This window comes from Cibotium barometz, chromosome 20 (assembly GCF_041138505.1).
Source record: "Cibotium barometz isolate CiBa-2024 chromosome 20, ASM4113850v1, whole genome shotgun sequence".
NCBI classification, from domain to species: domain Eukaryota; kingdom Viridiplantae; phylum Streptophyta; class Polypodiopsida; order Cyatheales; family Cibotiaceae; genus Cibotium; species Cibotium barometz.
This window is the reverse complement of record NC_141065.1, coordinates 32,160,080-32,180,344: the sequence shown is the minus strand read 5'-3', so window position 1 is coordinate 32,180,344 and position 20,265 is coordinate 32,160,080. Positions and strand designations below refer to the sequence as shown.

Genomic DNA, 20,265 nt, shown 5'->3' with positions numbered 1-20,265 from the left:
GGAAACTTTTTAGTTGCGATCAACCACTTAGAAGCCGGTAGGAATGTCACAAAATTCCTTACAACTTCTATTTTTCTACTGTTCATGTGAGGCATGTGGAGCCTGACATGACATACATGTATGGCTGGTGTAGCCTGACATGGTGTGTGTGTGTGTGTAGCATATGGAGACTGACATGACAGTACATGTATGGCTGGTGTAGCCTAACAAAATAGTACATGTGTGGCTTGTGGGGCCTGACATGGTGTACATGTATGGCTCATGGAGCCTGAAATGATGTAATTCCCTAGGACTGGAAATCTTTTGTATTTATGTTCTGGGAAGGTTCCGGAAGGATCATGAGCCCTGGACATTTTATCGGATACAATTGAGCAGATGGATGTTTCTTCCAGTCTAGCTGCACTCGTGTGTGCATGACTTTGATTTTATCTTTGGATGACTTGTCTTGTTTGCCTAGACAATGCCTGAGATTTTTCCTTCATTGTCCATGGGACCGGGGACGCATGGGCACCCTGTGGGGACGTGTATGTGCACACCTGTTTGGGACTGACAAGTGGTCTGCATGTGTTTTGCAGGTGGTAAGTGTACCCAAAAACCCAATTTACAGCTTTATGGTTTCATATACTAATAATTATGGGTGCAGGTTCACACACACTTATAAGTGGCCAAACAACTTATAAGGTATTCACACTGGACATGACTTTTAATACATGTGGCAGCCATAAGGTGGGCACCGGGCTAGATTTGAACCAACTGATGGTAGGCACTCCCCTACTGGACCAGAAAAGCACACGTGTGGACTATTTTCAGCAGGAAGTCCTTATTACTGGCAGAAAACTCAGATTGGGAGCATGTGCCTGGGTTTCTGGGTGCATGGGAGCTGGTCGACCAGTTTTTGCAGCTGTGGGCAGCCTTTTCTCACCATCCATCACGACGGAAACCATCCAAGTGTATGGTAGAAGTTGGTCAACTACTCCTGGGAGCCTTTCTTGCTGCTGGCCGCCTGTTTACAGCTCTTAAAAAGCTGCTGGTCAGGGCACAAAAGAGGGGAGAAAGCTGACCGATTGGAGGGAGAGTCATCTTTTGCAGATCGGAGTCTTCCAAGAATGTGTGCTGCTGCCAGTCGACCCCTTCTGTGGCTTCTGAGAGCTGGTCAACTGTTGCTAACAGCCCTATAAGGCTGGTTGACTAGTTCTATGAGCCAAACAAGAGGAAGATGAAGATGCAGAGCTATCCCTAGCTGATGTGGGAGTGCTATGGGCTGTCCATGGTTGTCCTACATTATGCTTTATGCCGGGAATGCTCACTTGTGCTGAGAATTGTCAGCAAATTCAGTTTATGTTATGTTTTCTTGTTTTCATATTGTATTGGAAGAATTAGGTGCAGCTAGTGTGGTGAACCCTGGGCACCCGCAAAGTCCCATCTTCTGGCCCCTAGTGTGGTGTACTCTGCAGATTTGTCATCTTGTTTAATCTGGCATGCTTATGTGTATTTTCAGATTTCATGATTGATAAGATTTTCCATGAACAGTTGCCCTTCCGTTTACATTGGTATCAAAGCCTGGCTTTCTACACAGTTGTGCCTAATATGATGCTGGATATGGCTGTAAGGAGTCATTATCCGTGAGAGAAGGTTGGGATTCTGAGGTAGCCCTCATCTTGTTGTCGCGCCTCGAAAGGAGTTACTTTTGGTTTAAGGGGCACTGAGCGTGTGGAAAGACTTCGTGGCCCTCCTATCTCTGTAGGGACACTGTTGCACCCTTGCAGTCTATTCGGTATCATACTTGGGAAACTGATAGAGAGTGATTCCTGGGGCACGAAAAATTCTTTTCTTTTTGAAAAGCTGGAAGATACATTATGGCCAGCCAATCAGATCATTCTGTGGAGGACTCTATCACCCATACTCGCCGCATGCAAGAAGGAGATAAGAGGCCGGGAACATGTTGGGGCTTTGGCAGATAACGATCCACCGTTGTCTACCAGGGCTCAAGATCGGCAAGATATTGATGCCTTGATGAATGAGCTTGAAGAGCTCCGTGCTTTGCAAAGAGATCCTGATGTATAGAGGGTCATTGAATCAAAGTCTCATGTCAAGGTTGATGTGGTCACTTTTGATGCAATTGCCCAACAAACGAGAATTGACAAACCTCGAGAGTTGGCTGTTGCTTATTTAAAAAGCCATGGCGATGTTGTTTTCGATGATGAGAGCAAGTGGGTCTTCACACGGCAGCCTCGCAGGCTATCTCGTGAAGGGAACTCCGATGATGTGAGAGGACATGCAACCTGCACCAGTGATGTGAGAGGGCATGCAACCCGCACCAGTGATGTAAGAGGGTATGCAGCCCGAGCAAGTGACGTAAGTGGGCATGCAGCCCGACCAAGTGTTTTGAGGGGACTTGCAGCCCATGCAACAGATATGAGGGGCCATGCAGCCCGAGGAGATGATGTACATCAACATGCAGCTCGAGGGGATGATGAATGCTTTGGACACAGATTTTCAACTTATTTTGGGCTGATTTGAATCATGGTACTGCTGTCCCATCTTATTCGATTAGAGATGGGTTTCTGATGTTGCAAAATCGTATTTGTGTAGTGCGTGAATTACGCCAAAACGTTATGGAAGTGTGTCATGATCCACCATATGCTGGTCATTGTGGTATTCTGGCTACTACACAGGCTTTGGAAAGATACTTCTTTTGGCCAGCTCTACGCAAGGATATTGAAGCTTATGTGCGAGAGTGCATAGTATGTCAGAAAGTCAAGTTTGACAGACACAAGCCACCTGGTTTGCTTTAGCCCTTACTCATTCCACAGGAAGAAAAGCATTGCTATGGATTTCATTATGGATTTGCCGAAATCAATCGGCACATGGAAATGATGCTATATAGACTATTATAGATCGTTTTAGCAAACAAGCACACTTTATTCGTATGAGGAAAATAATCAAGCCAGAGCACATGGCAAAGTTGTTCTTAGCTCAGATTTTCAAACATCATGGCATGCCCAAGTCTATTGTGGGGAATAGACATCCTCGGACTACCAGTTTATTTTGGCGGACATTGTTTGATAATATGGGCACAAAGTTGAGTTTTTCATCAGCTTATCATCCTCAAACGAATGGTCAAAGTGAAATTGCAAATTCAACTGTGCTTGACTTGCTCAAGTGTTATGTATCTGAGCAGAAGTCAGATTGGGAAAAGTATTTGCCATTGGTTGAGTTTGCATACAATAACATAGTGCATTCTTCAACTAATAAGGCTCCATTTGAGATAGTCTATGGCAAGGTGGTACTTCCAACTATCTTACGAACAAAAGATGAAATCTTTGCAACAGATGAGTATGTTCGTGATTGGATACTGCGTTTGCACAGGTTCGGACAGCCATAGAAAGATTTCAAGCTAAGCAGAAAAAGAGAGCTGACAAGCACAAGCGAGAGGTGGTTTTCAAGGAAGATGATTGGGTATTACTTAAGTTTGAGAAAGCACCTCTTCGAAAGCAACCAGGTAACAAGTATTTTGTGAAGTTTAAAAACTATTCAACTATGAACGCAAAAATGGATGGACGAGGATTATTTTGCAAATTATCCGGAGCTTCTGAAGGCCTACTTGGAAGCTTTTCAGTTGTGGTCAACTGCTTAGAAGCTGGGAGGAATGTCACAAAATTCCTTACAGCTTCTATTTTTCTATTGTTCATGTGTGGCATGTGGAGCCTGACATGACATACATGATATTTTCTCCTTGGGTGATAAAATACTCCAAGGGGGGGGTCGGCCTATTCAGCCTCTATGCGGTGTCACATGTGGAAGCTCCATTTTCAACATTTGTGGTTGCTTTGTCCAGCTTTTATGTTTTTTGCAAAGAGATGATGGATATGTGTTAAGGCTTTGGCCATGTTTGAATGTCTTAATATTCATTGATGGTATCAATAAGTGTGTCAAAGGCCCTAGTCCCCCAGGCACCCGTAAGTTACATTGGTATTAGAGCATAGGCTTTCTTGGAAGCAGAGGCTTCCTTCTATCAATAAGGAAGAGAAAAGATCTCAAGTGGGGACCACACTTACCATCATTGCTATTAAGCATGGCCAACCACTTCATAGCCTATAAAGCAAGAGAATGAGCAATAGACAGCTTGGTCGAAGGATTTATGAATTCATAAAATTTATCTTGAAGGTATGGAGTTGGCCTTATATGCACATGTTTAGCACTCTTTCCATATGGATATTGTGGATTATATTATCAAGCTATATGGAGATATATCTCGGGATATCTTAAGGATATGGTGAGGAGATATTTATTTTGGCTTCATGACCAACCTAGCAAAGAAAAGCCAAGTATACTTTGAGTTTGCAAAGTTGGTGCTTTTGCTATTCGCTATGAAGTGTTTTTGATGTTCACTAACCCTTGTATAGCCATGCAAGGAGAAAGGTGTTGTTGTTTGCCTTGAGATGGTTTCATGGAAACATTGTTTTTGGCTCCCTTAATTTGGGATGCATTGGACTTATATGGAACTCATGGTTCACATACTCTGTGTAGTGTTCTCTTGTCCTACGTGCTCTCTTGAAGATTGTTTCTACCATGTGTGGGTGGAACAATAGAGTGCAGATGGAAGGAAACATGGACACTTCAGAGGGTAGTGTCGAGCACAACATACCTGTTGGGTGTTGGACTCACACACTCACACACACAAACCTGCACATTAGGGTTAGGTGCAGGGTAGAGAAGCTCACACACAGAAATGAGAGAGAGAGAGAGAGAGAGAGCCAAAAGTGTGGTATCCACAAAATGCAAGTCAACCCTTGCATGTGTGCCACATCCATATAATATAGAACTACAAAATATTATATGTGTCCTTTCACACTTGATGTCCAAGGGAAAAACCACATGGGAAAAAGTGCCCTTGGTTAAGCCCTGTTCACACATAGCACTACTATAAGTGAGCATATGCCTACAAATCCCCCCTGTAGTGGAAGTGTGAACCTGTACAAGGGTAGCAGATCACTCTCTGTATGAGAGTAAGCCCAAAGCTTTGCGGAAAGCTTCAAACTTTTCTCGAGGTAAAGCCTTTGTGAATAGATCTGTAACATTATCCTGTGTAGGGCAATAAGATAAACTGATCTCCCCTGCATGTAGCCTCTCTCTGACATAGTGATAATGAATCTCTATGTGCTTGGTACGTGCATGAAATACTGGATTTCGTGCCACGGCCATAGCACTCTGGCTATCAGTGAGAATGGTGGTGGGTGTCTGCTAACACTCACGAAGATCAGCCAATAGTCTCCTCAACCATACACAATCTACTGTAGCTGTAAAGACTGCCCTGTACTCAGCCTCACAAGTAGATGTAGCAACAGTGGGTTGCTTTTTACTCAACCAAGATATGCATGAGCTGCCAAGAAAAAAAACAATTCCCACTGGTGGATTGCCTGGTTTCATAATCACCAGCCCAATCTGAATCACTGTATGCATAAAGCTGCAAGCTGCCCCCCCTGGGATAGAACAAACCAAGATCCAAGGTACCCTTAAGATAACGAAAGATGCGTTTGACTGCTTGCCAATGCTTTGTGCCTAGGCTGTGCATGAATTTGCTCAACAAAGACACCCCAAAAGATATGTCTGGCCTCGTGTTACACAAGTAAATGAGGCATCCCACTACCTGGCTATAAAGGCCGGCCTCAAAAGGCTCTCCAATATCATGCATAGTAAGCCGTACACCTGGTTCTACCGGAGTAGAAATGGGCTTACATTCATCCATGTGAAACCTTTTTAGCAAACTTTTTATGTACTTAGTTTGCTGCATAACAATGCCATCATCTGTATGCATAAACTGTATGCCGAGATAGTAGTGTAAAGGCCCCAAATCTGACATATCAAATTCAGCTTTCAAATCAGATTTGAAATCTTAAATTTGTGCTTTGCTAGTACCTGTAATGAGCATGTCATCTACATACAAGATGACTATGAGAATATCGGCATCGGTTTTCTTCACATACAATGTGCTTTCAGCTGGACTATTCTCATAACCTTGGCTGGTTAGATGAGCATGTATCTTATCATACCAAGCTCTTGGAGCTTGTTTTAACCCATACAATGCTTTGTGCAACCTACATACTTTATGTTCCTCACCAGGAACTACAAAACCAATGGGCTGATTTACATATACTTCCTCCTGTAAATCCCCATTTAAGAATGCAGTTTTGATGTCCAATTGATGCACTTTCCATCCTTTATGGGCAGCCAATGCAATCACAGATCTTATTGTGGTCATTCTCGAAGTAGGAGCAAAAGTCTCTTCATAATCTATTCCCTTTTTCTGGGAGTAGCCTTTAGCCACAAGTCTTGCTTTGTACCTGTCAATAGTACCATCAGACTTTCTTTTGACTTTGTACACCCACTTTGTTCCAATTACATGCTTGCCTTTAGGCAATTCCACAAGATCCCATGTATTATTCTTCATGATAGAAGAAATTTCAGCTTGCATAGCTTGCAACCAATGCTCATTCTCATGTGCTTCTTCATAAGAAGAAGGCTCTTCTGAATCAAAGAGACCACCATTGCGAATGCAGACTCCCCACGATGTACATTCATGGCTGGAACTAGCCCTTGTTCTACCTGTGAGTGGAGCTGCAAGTTTGCTTTCTTGCAAAGTTTTCAGCAACCATCTTGGCACTGACTTGGCTGTGTCTATGGCTGTTTGCTCTTCCCTGACAAGATCTTCCACTTCTTCCACAGAAGGGGGCTGAATGGCTGGCTGTTCCACATGTTCTACATGTGGATTTTCTTGTGTAGGGGCTGGCTGATCTGAATCCCCCCCTAATTGCAATGGGTAAAAGTCCATCAAACATGTCCTGTAAGCCTGTATCATTACTTTTATACAAGCTGGCCATGGGCTGTTCTGAATTTTCAGCAAATACCACATCTCTACTCACAAAAATCCTTCGTGTAGTTGGATTATAAAGACGGTATCCTTTGCTTTCATTGCTGTAGTAGCCCACAAAAATGCATTTAATTGCTTTGCCATCAAGCTTTGTTCGGAGTTGTTCTGGCACATGTGCATATGCCAAACACCCAAATGTACGCATATAATCCACTGTTGGCTTTCGGCTATACCAAGCCTCAAATGGTGTTATGGTTTTCAAAGCTTTTGTTGGACACCTGTTCAACACATGAGTTGCACACATTATTGCTTCCATCCAGAATTTGTGAGGCAACTTTTGTGCTTTCACCATGCATCTTGCCATCTCCATGAGAGATCTATTTTTCCTCTCAGCTACACCATTCTGCTGCGGTGCATAAGGCACAGTACATTGGTGTTTGATGCCCTTTTGAAGCATATAATCTTTGAATGCATTTGACATGTATTCTCCACCTCTATCTGAGCGAAGTGTTTGGACTTTACATGCACACATATTTTCAGCCATTGCTACAAAGTGTCGAAAGCATGTAAACACATCTTCTTTCGCTTTCAAAGGGTAAGCCCAAACAAACCTGGAGTAGTCATCAATGAATGTGACGAAATAAAGATGCCCCCCTATGGATGGTATCCGCATTGGACCACATACATCACTATGTATGAGCTGTAATTTACTTTCAGCTCTAACACCTCCATCTTTGGGGAATGGTTTCCGATGCATCTTTCCCAAAATACACCCCTCACATACATGTCTTGGCGGAGACTCAAGAGGCGGCATATTATCAACCATATAATGCTTCTGCAAAAGCATCAAACTCTGAAAATTTACATGCCCAAAACGAGCATGCCATAGCTCTGCATCATGCATAGCAGGAGTGTGGGCAGCCACTGTATTTGCATCATAAGTGCGCTTGTCATAGCTGTCCAGCTTATACAAGCCTTTGTATCGTGTTCCAGAAGTGACTATTACATAACCCTTTGATGGGTCTTTTACCAAACACTTCCCATGTTCAAATTCAACCTTTAAACCTTGGTCGTTTATGGCTGAGACGGAGAGCAGATTTTTCTTTATCCCTGGAACATACAATACATTTTTCATACATATATTGGCACCATTGGCTGCAATAAGTATGACATTACCAATTCCCTTTACTGGATATGTGGTATGATCTGCACATGATACAGTGCGGCCATTTGAAGCATAAACCAAGTGCTGAAATACATCTTTGCATGAAGTGATGTGGCTCGAAGCACCACTATCAAAATACCATGATGCATTCTGTCTGTCAGATGCAATGCAAGACATATCAGTGTTCGAAGCACTTGGTGTGTCACTAGTGCATGTGACCAAAAAAGTGTACTCTTCCTGGATTACATTAGCTGATTGCTTTGCTTTGTCATCCGAAGAGTCTGCTACTGCATTGCCTGCTTCTTTCTTTTTCTCTTTTGCAATCCGCTTCCTACATTCACTGATGTAGTGTCCAGGCTTATGGCAGTAGTGACATTTGCCCTTCTTTTTGGGCTTGTTTGCATCCCCTTTGTCAGACTTTTCACCACTAGAAGAGGGCTGTCCATGACCAGCCTTGCTAGACTGTTGTCCCCCATGCTTAAAGCTCTTTGCTTTACCCTTATCCTTGGCTGTAAATGCCTTTTCTCCACCATGGTTGCTCGATATGTTTGCTCTTGTTTGCTCTTCCTGCAAGAGTAAACCCACGAGCTCTTCAAAAGTGACGGGATCACCACCTCCTCTCATCGAGAGGTTGAGAGAGGTGTGAAAGCCCAAGTAGGAAGGCGGTAAAGAATGAAGAGTGTTGGTGACCATCTGTCTGTCTGGGATAACCTCATCAATGTTGAGCAATTGTTCCTGCAAATCTTTCACTTTGGTGAGATGATCTGCCATGGAGTCACCCTCATCCATAGAAAGAAGATCCAATTGCCTCTTCAAGTAGGCAACTCTTGCTTCGTTGCGTACCTGATACATTGCTTCCAATGTGTCCCATGCAAGCTTCGATGTCTTGCATGAACGAATGTGCGGAATAATAGTCCTTTTCACTGAAAGGGCTATCAATGACATGGCCTGTGCATCTCTAGAGTCCCATCTTTTCTGCTCTTGTGTGGGAGCAGGATCTACATCAGGAGCTCTTTGAGCACCTCCCCTTTGAGGCGTGGCTGGCTGAATGGTATGTGGATGTGTGTCATCACCACACACGATGCCCCAAAGCCCTTTGACTACCAACAAATTACGGATCATAAAACTCCAGAGGGAGTAGTTAGATCCATCCAGCTTGTCCTCCTGGGTGAGCACACCAAATACATCTGTAGCATTCTGTGCCATGTCAATAAAGTATAACTGCAAGCAAACCAAGCACCAATGTGCGCTGCCAGGCAACTAAATGTCCTGTGCAAATGTATGCCTGCAAACCAAAGCAAGTGTAAACCTGCACCAAATTGTCCAATTACACTCAATGTGTATACATACGCGACAAATCGCAGCTGTAATGCCCAATTACATGCTCCAATCAGAAAATCCCCAATTTTTATGCACTCCAATTGCTTCAATGTGCATCTAATTGGCCAATTTTCAAAAAAGCCCCAAATTTCTGCAAATGTAAGAGCTTCAATTTGCCAATTTTGACCTCAATTTTGAAAACCCCCAAATTTCTGCAAATTAGAGAGGTTCAATTTTTCCTGAAATTGAGAAATCCCCCAATTTGCCTGAATCCACCACCTGCAATCTTTCAAATTTTCCTTGCATTTTTTTTTTTTGTTTGCTGAAACACAGGTACCTAGGCAGCCGGGAAGACCTTGTTGAAGGTATTCGTTGCAGGTGAAGGCGTTGGAGGGAGTGTTGTTGTACGTTGCAGAGGACGGATGAGAGCAAACGACCAACCAGAGGCGGGTTTGCATGCTGGGCTTAGTCGGAATGTTGGGTAGTAGAGCAAATGTTGGGTGTTAGAGCAAGCGTGCTGGTGGCGTGCAGGCCAAGCAAGCGTAGGTAGAGACGAGCGCTGGGAAGGTGCCGGACGAGCTAGGCGGAGGGTGCGAACACGGCAGAAGCGGAAGCGGGCTCAGCGCTGGAGTCTGGCAGGGTGTGCCGGCGGGCTGGGACCAGCGCGGATGGCCGAAGTCGTCTGGTGCTGGTCGAGACGGAGCAGGACCGGCGAGCGAGCGAGCCGGCGGGTGGAGACGGCCTGAACGGAGAGGCGTGGACGGAAGTGGTCGGCCGGAACAGAACGGCGGGTCGAGACGACACTGGGCGAGGCGACGGCGACGGAGGCCGAACGGGACGGGAGCCGGGGCGCGTTGGGATGGCGTGGCGGCTAGTCTGCAGGCGTCGACGGAACGGGACCAGGTGTCGACGGAACGGGACGGAGGCGCCGGAGCAGGACCGTGACGGAGCAAAACTGACGTCGACGGACGGAGCGCTGACTCGCCAGGGTGCTGGAAGCGTGTCGGCGCCAGCACTGGGACGCCGGCTGCAGAGGAAGCGCCGCCTGGGAGGCTGGGCGGAGGTGGTGGGCTCCCCACTAGTGCCACCCGATTCTGGTGGCTGGACGGAGGAGCGTCAACGGAACTGGCGGACGGAAATCCACAGTCGACGGAAAAACGCAGGCGACGAAATTCGGCAACCTGTGGACGGAATTTCGGCAGATTCTGCACAGCCACCACTCCAAGGCCAGCTCCCAGCTCCCAGCTCTGATACCAAATGTTGGGTGTTGGACTCACACACTCACACACACAAACCTGCACATTAGGGTTAGGTGCAGGGTAGAGAAGCTCACACACAGAAATGAGAGAGAGAGAGAGAGAGAGAGCCAAAAGTGTGGTATCCACAAAATGCAAGTCAACCCTTGCATGTGTGCCACATCCATATAATATAGAACTACAAAATATTATATGTGTCCTTTCACACTTGATGTCCAAGGGGAAAAACCACATGGAAAAAAGTGCCCTTGGTTAAGCCCTGTTCACACATAGCACTACTATAAGTGAGCATATGCCTACAATACCTTGTGTAGTGTTCTCGTCCTACGTGCTCTCTTGAAGATTGTTTCTACCATGTATGGTGGAACAATAGAGAGCAGATGGAAGGAAACATGAGCACTTAAGAGGATAGTGTGAGTTGGTGGCCGATATGCCTACAAACTAGAGGTGGCCGAAATGCCTGTAAACTATGTGTAGCAGAAATGCTTATGGAACACCAAGCTATCTATGCCTGCGAGTGATTGTTTTATCTTGTTACTAGAGCCCACCTCTCATCCAAGGTGTGTGGTCAGAGTACCAAAACGGAGTGCAAGTGGTAAAGTGGACATGATACCTGGTTGGCAGGGGACTTATGTGTACGCCAAGGGTCATGTGGATTGGGACATGTTTGTGTGCCTTGAGCTTGTTTGTTACTGGATTATACGGTGACATGGATCTTATGGATTATATCTATGGTTTCTCATTTGGCCACAATGCCTATAAACTAGGAGAACCAGGGTATACCTATGATATTAACTATGGAGAACCGGCTTTTCTATCAACATGGTTTGTGATCTAGAATGGCACCAGTTTGTGTGCATAGCACATGTTTCTGTGTGAGGCACTAGTTTCTTGTGCATGGCACTTATTTAAGTGTCTTAGCACCAAGTTGGTGATTTTCATTGACATATGATTATCTCATTGATATTGGTGATTGAGACACAATTGGCTCTTGTGCCTGTGTCTAGCATATCTTCCATGGAATTCTTCACATTTATTTTGAGACATGATTTTGATATTAGTATTATGGAGACTTATTTAGTCTTGCCCATTTATTTGGAACATGGATTCTTCAGTTATATTGGATTTTTGCGACTGTCTCGTCTCGCCCACTTGATGGGACATGATTATTATATCTTGAATATATGGCTTGAAGCTTAAAGTTGCGGACAACTTGTAAGAAGCTAGGGAGGATGTCACCAGCCTACTAGCCTGGACATTTCCCAATATGAAAGGGATCTGGTGGACTCCAAAATGTCTAAATATTTGAAAAGTACAAGCTTTGGGAATGGGGGATTATCCTGGAATACAAAGGACCACACTCCTAAAACTTAGGAGAGTTGCTATTTTTGGCCGGACTCCGATGGAAATTCTTTGGGAGGAGCTGAATATTTCTTAACTTTATTTGACCATTATACAAAGAAACATAGGTCTTCTTCTTGAAGCACAAATCTGAAGCCCTTATATGCTTCAAAAAATTCAAATCTTTCGCTAAAAATCAAACCGGATGCAAAATCACCACACTTCAAGATAGATAGAGGAGGTGAGATCTTATCAAATGAATTTGACGATTTTTCCTCTAATCATGGTATTGTGTCACATGCACAACATGTGGACATGCTTAATCCCTAAGCTAGTACCAGATTCAATATCTAAATCCAAGTCCCAAATAACCCCAAGCTCGTACACGAGGTACCCAAGAGATGTGTGTAGATGGCGAAGTGTTGACCAATTGTAGATTCCATTGCCCAAACTTGAATAGAGACAACCCACAAGAAGGCTTGCACAGAGGCGAATGAACCAAAACAAGTCTATGAAGCCGTATGGCAGCCACTAGTTGGTACAAATTTGTGGTTGGCGTAGTACAGCAGATGATGCAGAGTAGGCAATCGGCGCCCAGTATAGCACATGGCGGCGGCTCTGGCGGAGGTAGCTGTGCTGAGCTATGCGCGACGCTGACAGATGGCGCAACCCAACCAGTAGTGGCCAATCAGCGGCTCTGTTTAGGGCAGGTGGCACTCTAGCACTCAGGTGACAAATGGCAGAACATGGGGCAGCTGGAGGAGGCGCTAGTGCTAACAGGTAGCGACAACAGTAGCTTACAAATGTTGGCAACTCAAGTGGTCGCTAGCGGTGACAATAGGCGCTGGCTGGCACAACTGGTACGGAGGGGAGCAACGCTCGCAACTTGTAAAGTACGGCCAAGTGGCACAAAGGTAGCAGCTCCAATCGGTGGCAGCAGCATTGCACATACGTACGGAAGCAGCTGATGAAGAAGATGATAAGCTCCACACACCTTCCAATAACGACGAAAACTTTTACTCCTCAATTATTACCTTCACACCTAGTCCATGATGCTTTCAAAAAAGGTTCATGCTTCTTTTATACCTGTGGGAGGTCCTGCTTCTGGCCAAAAAGTTTGCCAATCTTTTGTTTTTGCTTTTTGCTTTGCTTTTGATCTTTTACACTTTATACAATAAGATATTGTATATACCTAGATGAATCTAGGAACAAGCCAAAATTCACCTCATAAGAATGTGCAAGTTATAACCTCATGGTAGTCCATCCACAAGACAGCTTTTCCCAAAGTTCCTTTTCTAGCTTCAGGGCCTTGCTTTTTGGCCCTGGAGCTGCTTTTTGAAAAAGTGGCCTTTTGCCTTTTGGTCCGACTCAGTCTCCTCTTGCCAATAGTGCTCTTCGCTCACGGTCAACACAATTTGACTTTTTGCTTTTCTCTACTTTTTGACCAAGACTGGCGCTTTTCCATATACAAACTTTATGGTCCCTGTCCTCGTACCTTCTTCTACCTGTCATGTGTCCAGGCAAGGGTTCCATCATGTGAAATAGTGCTACAAGGGCCAAATAGTTACTATAGATTAGGTTTTTGTTACCCTTTTTGGGAAGGCCAAAGGCCATAGATAATGTATTGAATTTACAGCCCCCCCCCTCTCTCTCTCTCTCTCTCTCTCTCTCTCTCTCTCTCTCTCTCTCTCTCTCTCTCTCTCTTTCTCTCTCTTCGTCTTCTACCTGTCATGTGTCCAGGCAAGGGTTCCATCATGTGAAATAGTGCTAGAAGGGCCGAATAGTTACTATAGATTAGTTTTTTGTTACCCTTTTTGGGAAGGCCAAAGGCCATAGATAATGTACTGAATTTACAGCCCCCCCCCCCCTCTCTCTCTCTCTCTCTCTCTCGCTATGCTGATTGTTATGCAGTGCTTAGGGCTGAAAGAAGACTATCCTAGAGCTTCCGCACATCACACTGGTATCAAAGCTTCGGGCTGATTCTGAGATATTGTTGCTATCCATGTCCAACACATGTCTCACCCACCCTTACTACGTCGCGCATGGATGAAACCATCGCCAGTGTCTTGATCTTTTGGTGGTGTTTTGACCAGGCAACATTGTATCAACATCGTGCTCACCAACTTGGTGTTCCAGAAGAAGTGCATAGGTCCAAGGAGAGAAACACAGCATGTTTCAAGACCCCCAGAAGCTGGTGGGGGTCAGGCAAACCCAAGGGGAGGAATTGGTAGCTAGGGAGGGGCACCAGTTGGGCACACACCGATGGATGGAGCCCAGGAGTGCAAAGCGCGTGGAGCAAGAGCACCATCGCGCAGAGGCCGTCGTCCTTGGGGGACAACCCCGGGTGGTAGAGTACACCGGATGAGAATGATGGCAAGACACTCATGAGAGCATGACGCTCTAGCTCGTGGCTCAGTGGGGATGGCCAAGATTGTGAGCCTCGCTCACGGCTGTCATGGTTGGCTGGCGAGTATGCCTGCACCCAAATATGTTTCTTCCGCTTTGCCTTCTAGGGTTAGAGTTTGTTGCTTTGTCTTGCTTTTCATGGCTGTTTTGCAAGTTTCCTTCTCGGAGAGATCTCGGGATTTGATAGTGGTATCATGTCATTGCAAGTGTGACAACTTCTCTTTGAGTAGTTGGGGCTGCCCCAAAAGCTTTTAAAAAGTGGAGTTGATTCTACATTATATGTGGGTGGTGGTTTATGTGGATGATCTGATCATGACAAGGAATAACATGACAGAAATTTCAGATTTGAAGTCTATGCTCTCTCCCACATTGAGATGAAGGGTTTGCACTATTGTTTGGGAATTCAGATATCTAGAGATGCTAACAAGACATGAATCCAGTATGACACAAAGGAAGTATGCATTGAGCTTAATTGGCAGGTTTGGATTGCCATCTGCAAAGCCCATGAACACTCCAATGGAAGCAAGCTTGAAACTACAGCCCAATGATGGATCAGAAATTGTTGATCCTACTCTTTATGAGCAAATGGTTGGGAGTCTTATTTATTTAATCATATCAAGGCCTGATATTAGTTTTGCAATTAGTTATGTGGCTCAATTCATGCAAAAGCCATCAAAGAACCATTAGAATGCTGCAAAGAGGATGTTGAGGTATGCGAAAGGTACTGTTGAATGGAATTACCTATGAATCTTCTCAAAATCCTAACTTGTATGAATATAATGATGGTTATTACATCTCAGTTGGTATGGTTTTGTGTCTTATTGAGGTGCACTTTTTAAGTGAGCAGGTTTGAGAATTGTGCTCATGCCAATGCATTTCCCAGAGGCTGTGCCCTAATGACTACTCTAACATTCCCTCTCACAAGAATATTTATAAAGCCAACTAGCCAACCAAACGCCAATCTCAAATGGTGGGTAATCAAAGCTCCTTAGTACCGTAGATGATCTTGCAGTGAACTCATCAAACCGAACCTACCATGATGTGAGGGAGAAAAGAAAAGAAAAAGATTATGTTTTCAATTCAAGAAAATGTCACCCCTTGTTCCTACAATAATCTTACCAAGAGAAGATGTTTCTCTACTAAACTAATGGCTGGCTTACATACCTTTGCCTGCTTCTTGGCTCCCTGCAGTTCCTCATCGTCACTTTCTTCTGCTTCAGCATAAGACTTTCTTGGAACAGACCTGCTCGAGGTGCGCGTCTCCCTTGATGGGAGCTCTTTCTCCTTTCTCCTAACATGTGCTGCCGTAAACCTAATCCCTTTCCCTCTAAACTTCCTTTTCGAACCTACAAAGTCGTCATCTTCACTTTCCTCGACCAGATTCCTTGCTGATGTTTCAGCTTCTTCTTCGTTATCCTCATCGTCAAAAAGAAACCTTGCTCCCTTGGAACGCAAACTCCTATTCGCATTCCTGCTGCTAGAGTCTTTACCAGCCTTGGTTTGCCTCCGACTTGTTTTACTCCTAGACAACACATAATCATTGTCACTTCCTTCTGACAGCAGTAGGCTATCGTCGTCATCGTCTTCACCTATTTCACCTTCACTTTCCTCGTAGTCCACATCAACCTGCCAAACATCCAAATCCACATAGTTTGCTTTTTTCAAAAGAGCGCACGCGCACGCGCGCACACACACACACAGAACAATCCTTTACTAGGACCGTTAAAACAAACTGCTACAGCTAAATGATTATGATTGTTCCATTCTAACAAACTTCAGCTGGCCAGAGCTTCAGGTGAAAAAAAGTAAATCCAAAGCCAAATGCTGTGTTGCTGCACTACCTTCCTAGAGCTGTGTGCAACTGCATCAGGAGAGCTATCTCTGGGATTGAAATCCTCGTCTGCTGGATCATCTTCTGCATTTTTATGACAGATAATGAATAAAATATAAACAAAATGTATAGAACGGCATGCCTGATGGCTTCATTAAAATATTCAAAATGCACTATTTTCAGCAATCACAATCAATCTTCACTTCGCCGAGAGCAGCCTTCCTAATTACCTTCCTCCTCTTCAAAATCGGCCTCGTCATCATAATTATCATCATCAATTTGTGTTTGTACAGGTTTACGCCTAAGACCAGACTCCCTCTTCAGATTAGTCCTGACACCAAGTCCAGTTCTTTTACCCTTTGCTTTGACTGACCTCTCAGAGATGAAAGACCTTGGCAATCTACCATTGTAAGCAGCAGCATCCTCCTCCTCTGACACCGCAAAATCCTCATCCCCATTCAAATCAACCTTGTAATCTTCATCTGCCGCATCATTGTCCAGACTCTCGTTCTCTGAAAGGCTATCCTTATCATTATCCGCATATACACAATTCAATTTTGACTGAGACAAATACCTTTGTTCCTCCCCTTCAAAGTCAGACTCTGAACCTCTAAAATCATCTGCTGCATTCTGGTAAAGTGAATGATTGTCATTCGAATACTTCACTGCCTGATTTGAGTTGTGGACAACATAGTCAATCCCCCTGTTCTCATATGCATTGCCGTAACTACCTTCTTCCTCACTTCCAGGTGCATATTTCGGCCATGCATCACTAACATATTCCCTGCCAATGTGATCACTTGAACTGCACTCTAACCCATCTGTATGTTCTTCTGACTTTCCAACTTTGCCAGAACTATGATTCCTTCTTACATTGGTAAGACTATCTTCCTCATCATCAGAGTTCCCATCTTCATAAAAAGCCATGGTTCCTCAACTACCGCAAGTTTTAATCCAGTTGTGTTGCCTGTCAGTGACTACAAAAGATGCAATCAAAAAATTTCAACCTTGCATCATAGTTGAATGATTTGACCAAACAAGCACAGTGGAAATTCCAACCCAGAAAAAAATCCAGTTCTTTCATATACATCAAGTGAACACAAGAAGGACCTCTACAGTGTACACAACTGTTAGAACTGAAGGGTCCTGAAGATAACTCAATACAAAAAACCCTTGCATTACTGATGGATCAAAACAAAGGTTCTGAAAGCTCTACTTGTGAAAACTTGAAGCAGATTTGCTGTTAGAAGCAGCACTCAATGTTTCTAAGCTATCATATAAAGAAAAGGTAGACCTTGATATTACTTCTATGTGGTCCTAAGGACAATGCCATACGCCTAAGGAAGATACATAGATGTTCTCTTCCTCCTGTGCTCGTACATGGTCCTAAGGACAATGCCACGCACTCTATCTTCCCCTAAGGAAGGCCCTAGTACCTCCAGAAGAAGATGCTACAAGGTACAGAACTAACTCCTGGAACCTGCAATTTACAGGCACTGGGCAATACAGAATATGGTCCTAAGGACAATGCCATGTGGCTAAGGAAGATATATTGATGTTCTCTTCCTCCTGTGCTCATACATGGTCCTAAGGACAGTGCCAAGCACTCTATCTTCCCCTAAGCAAGGCCCTAGTACCTCCAGAAGAAGATGCTCCAAGGTACAGAACTAACTCCTGGAACCTGCAATTTACAGGCACTGGGCAGCAAAGAATATACTGCCACACCCCTCTACAGCTAGGTCAAACTGCTAATGACAGATACAAAGCATAGCGTCTAAGGCATTGATCAGCTGGCTAAGGTTTAATGAAGCGATTCATGGTTGATTATCATTGGTGGTGCAGGTCCTTGTCAAAAAAATCACAGCATGAAAGATCGTAGCAGAAATAAACTAAACCAGAAGGAGGGATACATTAGCTCATGCTTAACCCTAATGGATCATTTGTGGGGAAAGTTTTCACCAGTAACCAAGCGATCATTCAATGGTCCGATGACACATGAACGGCGAAAGGATGGCGAGGTCTTCCATTCCAAGCAAGAACAACCAAGTCGAAGCTCGGGCCAGTTTCTGAGACGCCTTATCTTTCGCAATGCCAGAGTTAGCTATGGAGACTGGCAGCTTGGGAAAAACAAGAATAGCAGAGGAACGCAGAGGCGGCGGGGCGAAAACCCTAGCGTCCCGAAGGAAAACAGGGCTTAACAGGGAGACACTGATGAAAACCGATGAACTTATGAGTGATCACAGACTCACCTTTGTAGGGAAGCGAATTCCATGCAGACGCTGAGACCGTCGCTGACGAAGGCGAAGAAGAAGAATAGAGGCTTTCTCCAGAGCGAAACGCATAGGTTTCAATATGGCAGAGGGAAAATCTGCAGCAGACGATCTTGGATCGTAAGAAGGCCGATGCGAAAAGCAATGGCACAGGGTGTCTGCGGCCACGCCGACAAGAGAGCGATGGCGAGATAAAGGGCCGCTTTATCTCCTGTGTTATTCTGGGTTTTCCTGGCTATGTTGGGCCGAAGCTCTGCTGTGCGTGTCTGTCTGTGAGTTGGAAAAATGGAAGCAGATGAACGGAGGCGAAGAACCCAAACGAAAGTTGAAAAAATGATAAATGAGGCCTCTTTTCTCCCCTTTGCTAATGTAAAGTCATTAACCCCTTTCTAAATCGTTAACCATAGCCAATCCTGATTTGCCACGTGGCTTGGGCCACCAAGTGGCCCTGCCCCTCCTCTTCCTCTTGCTCTTGCTCCTCCTCCCACAGCAGCCCAGCTTATCGATATTTTCACTATTCCGATCCTCACACATGCCAAGTTTGGGAGGAGAAGAATTACAAGTGGCAGGTTAAAGAGAGAAAGAGCTTTGGCATCTGTTTGGGAAGAGAGGGAGGGCACTTTCAAAAAGCAAACAGAGCTCCAAGTCATTTACGAGTATAGAATCAATTGAAGCATAAAAAGTAAGAAATATGCTTGTGAAACTACCTCTATTGAGGCGAAAGGAAAGAAAACATTATGAAACCGCTCCTCTCGAAGTTGTTCATGCCCATTCTGGTTGTACAACTACTTATTTTGAGTGACTATCAAATAATAAGGTAACATGTGAAAAAAACGAGCATTCATCGTTTAGAAAGGTGACCTAGCTCATTAAAAGCATCCTTTACACCACATGCCAATCCCCCGTTCCCAAACTCTGACTCACACCAATGGATAATTTATCCAATCAAAACCTCTAATAGTATAGGCAAGAGATGGGACATGGAGCATGGAAACCATCCATAACAATGACTTGAATACTAAGGGTAAGGGATCTCTGCCCATTAAGATGCATTATATTTCTCACAGGATGGAGTTTCAAGCAATGACTACTCTTTTTCTAGGTTTGCCCATTGTTTGGCAAGCAGCGCATCTCTTACAATAATCCAAGACACCTTTGTTGTTGTTAGTAACCTAGTAATAGGACTTTCACGGATGTTGTTTCATTGGCAAAGTGTGTCCACCAGAAGGTTTTCATGGCAAACCTTTATCTTGATCAACACATTTGCCCAAGACTTTGACTTTGACTTTGCCCAAGACTTTGATTTTACCCATTTTGAAAAGAGCTTCCATTTACAAGAATATAAAAAGCTTCCATTGACAAAGGTGTAATGAGCTTCCATCAACGAGGGTGTAAAGAGCTTCCATCGATTAGTAGGGTGTAAGGAGCTTCTTCCAATAATAGTTTCTGTTTTCTTTTTGTGAAAAACTAAGGTTGAAATTATTAAGTGGCTAAGAAGTTAGCTACACCTCCATACTAGGAAATGATTGCCTCTACCAAGAAAAGAGTTGCATTTGGACGCTTAGGGTCTTTATTTCTTCAATTTTGTCTTGCGAAATTCTAGACAAAGGATTTACAAGTACATGGCCTTTCCTTGGATTGGCAATTATAAAATTATGTAAACAAAAGTATAAAGCTCATGACTTGGCCTTAACTTCATGTTTGATAAAAAGGGCAATGCTTTTTGTAATACATAAAGAATTTGGAATGAGAAGATTATGCCAAAAATTCTCAAACTATGGCTCATTATTCCAGCTTTATGGTGG

General features: G+C 44.2%; 1 protein-coding gene across 5 annotated transcripts in view; it reads right to left on the bottom strand.

Annotated features, from left to right (window-relative positions):
- The window catches only part of LOC147627793 (protein CHROMATIN REMODELING 5-like), a 109,517-nt gene extending 90,938 nt beyond the window's left edge, over nt 1-18,579 (bottom strand). For 4 of the 5 annotated variants that reach the window (XM_086814766.1, XM_086814769.1, XM_086814768.1 and 1 more), the window contains exons 1-4: nt 18,440-18,579; nt 16,421-17,167; nt 16,201-16,274; nt 15,524-15,985 (exon numbers count right to left, since the gene is read on the bottom strand). In XM_086814766.1, the coding sequence (XP_086670892.1) occupies nt 15,524-15,985; nt 16,201-16,274; nt 16,421-17,117 (1,233 nt within the window). In that variant the 5' untranslated portion in view covers nt 17,118-17,167; nt 18,440-18,579. The remainder of the gene's footprint in view (nt 1-15,523; nt 15,986-16,200; nt 16,275-16,420; nt 17,168-18,439) is intronic. The other variant, XM_086814767.1, reaches the window with a different exon arrangement.
- Nucleotides 18,580-20,265: the final 1,686 nt, after the last annotated feature.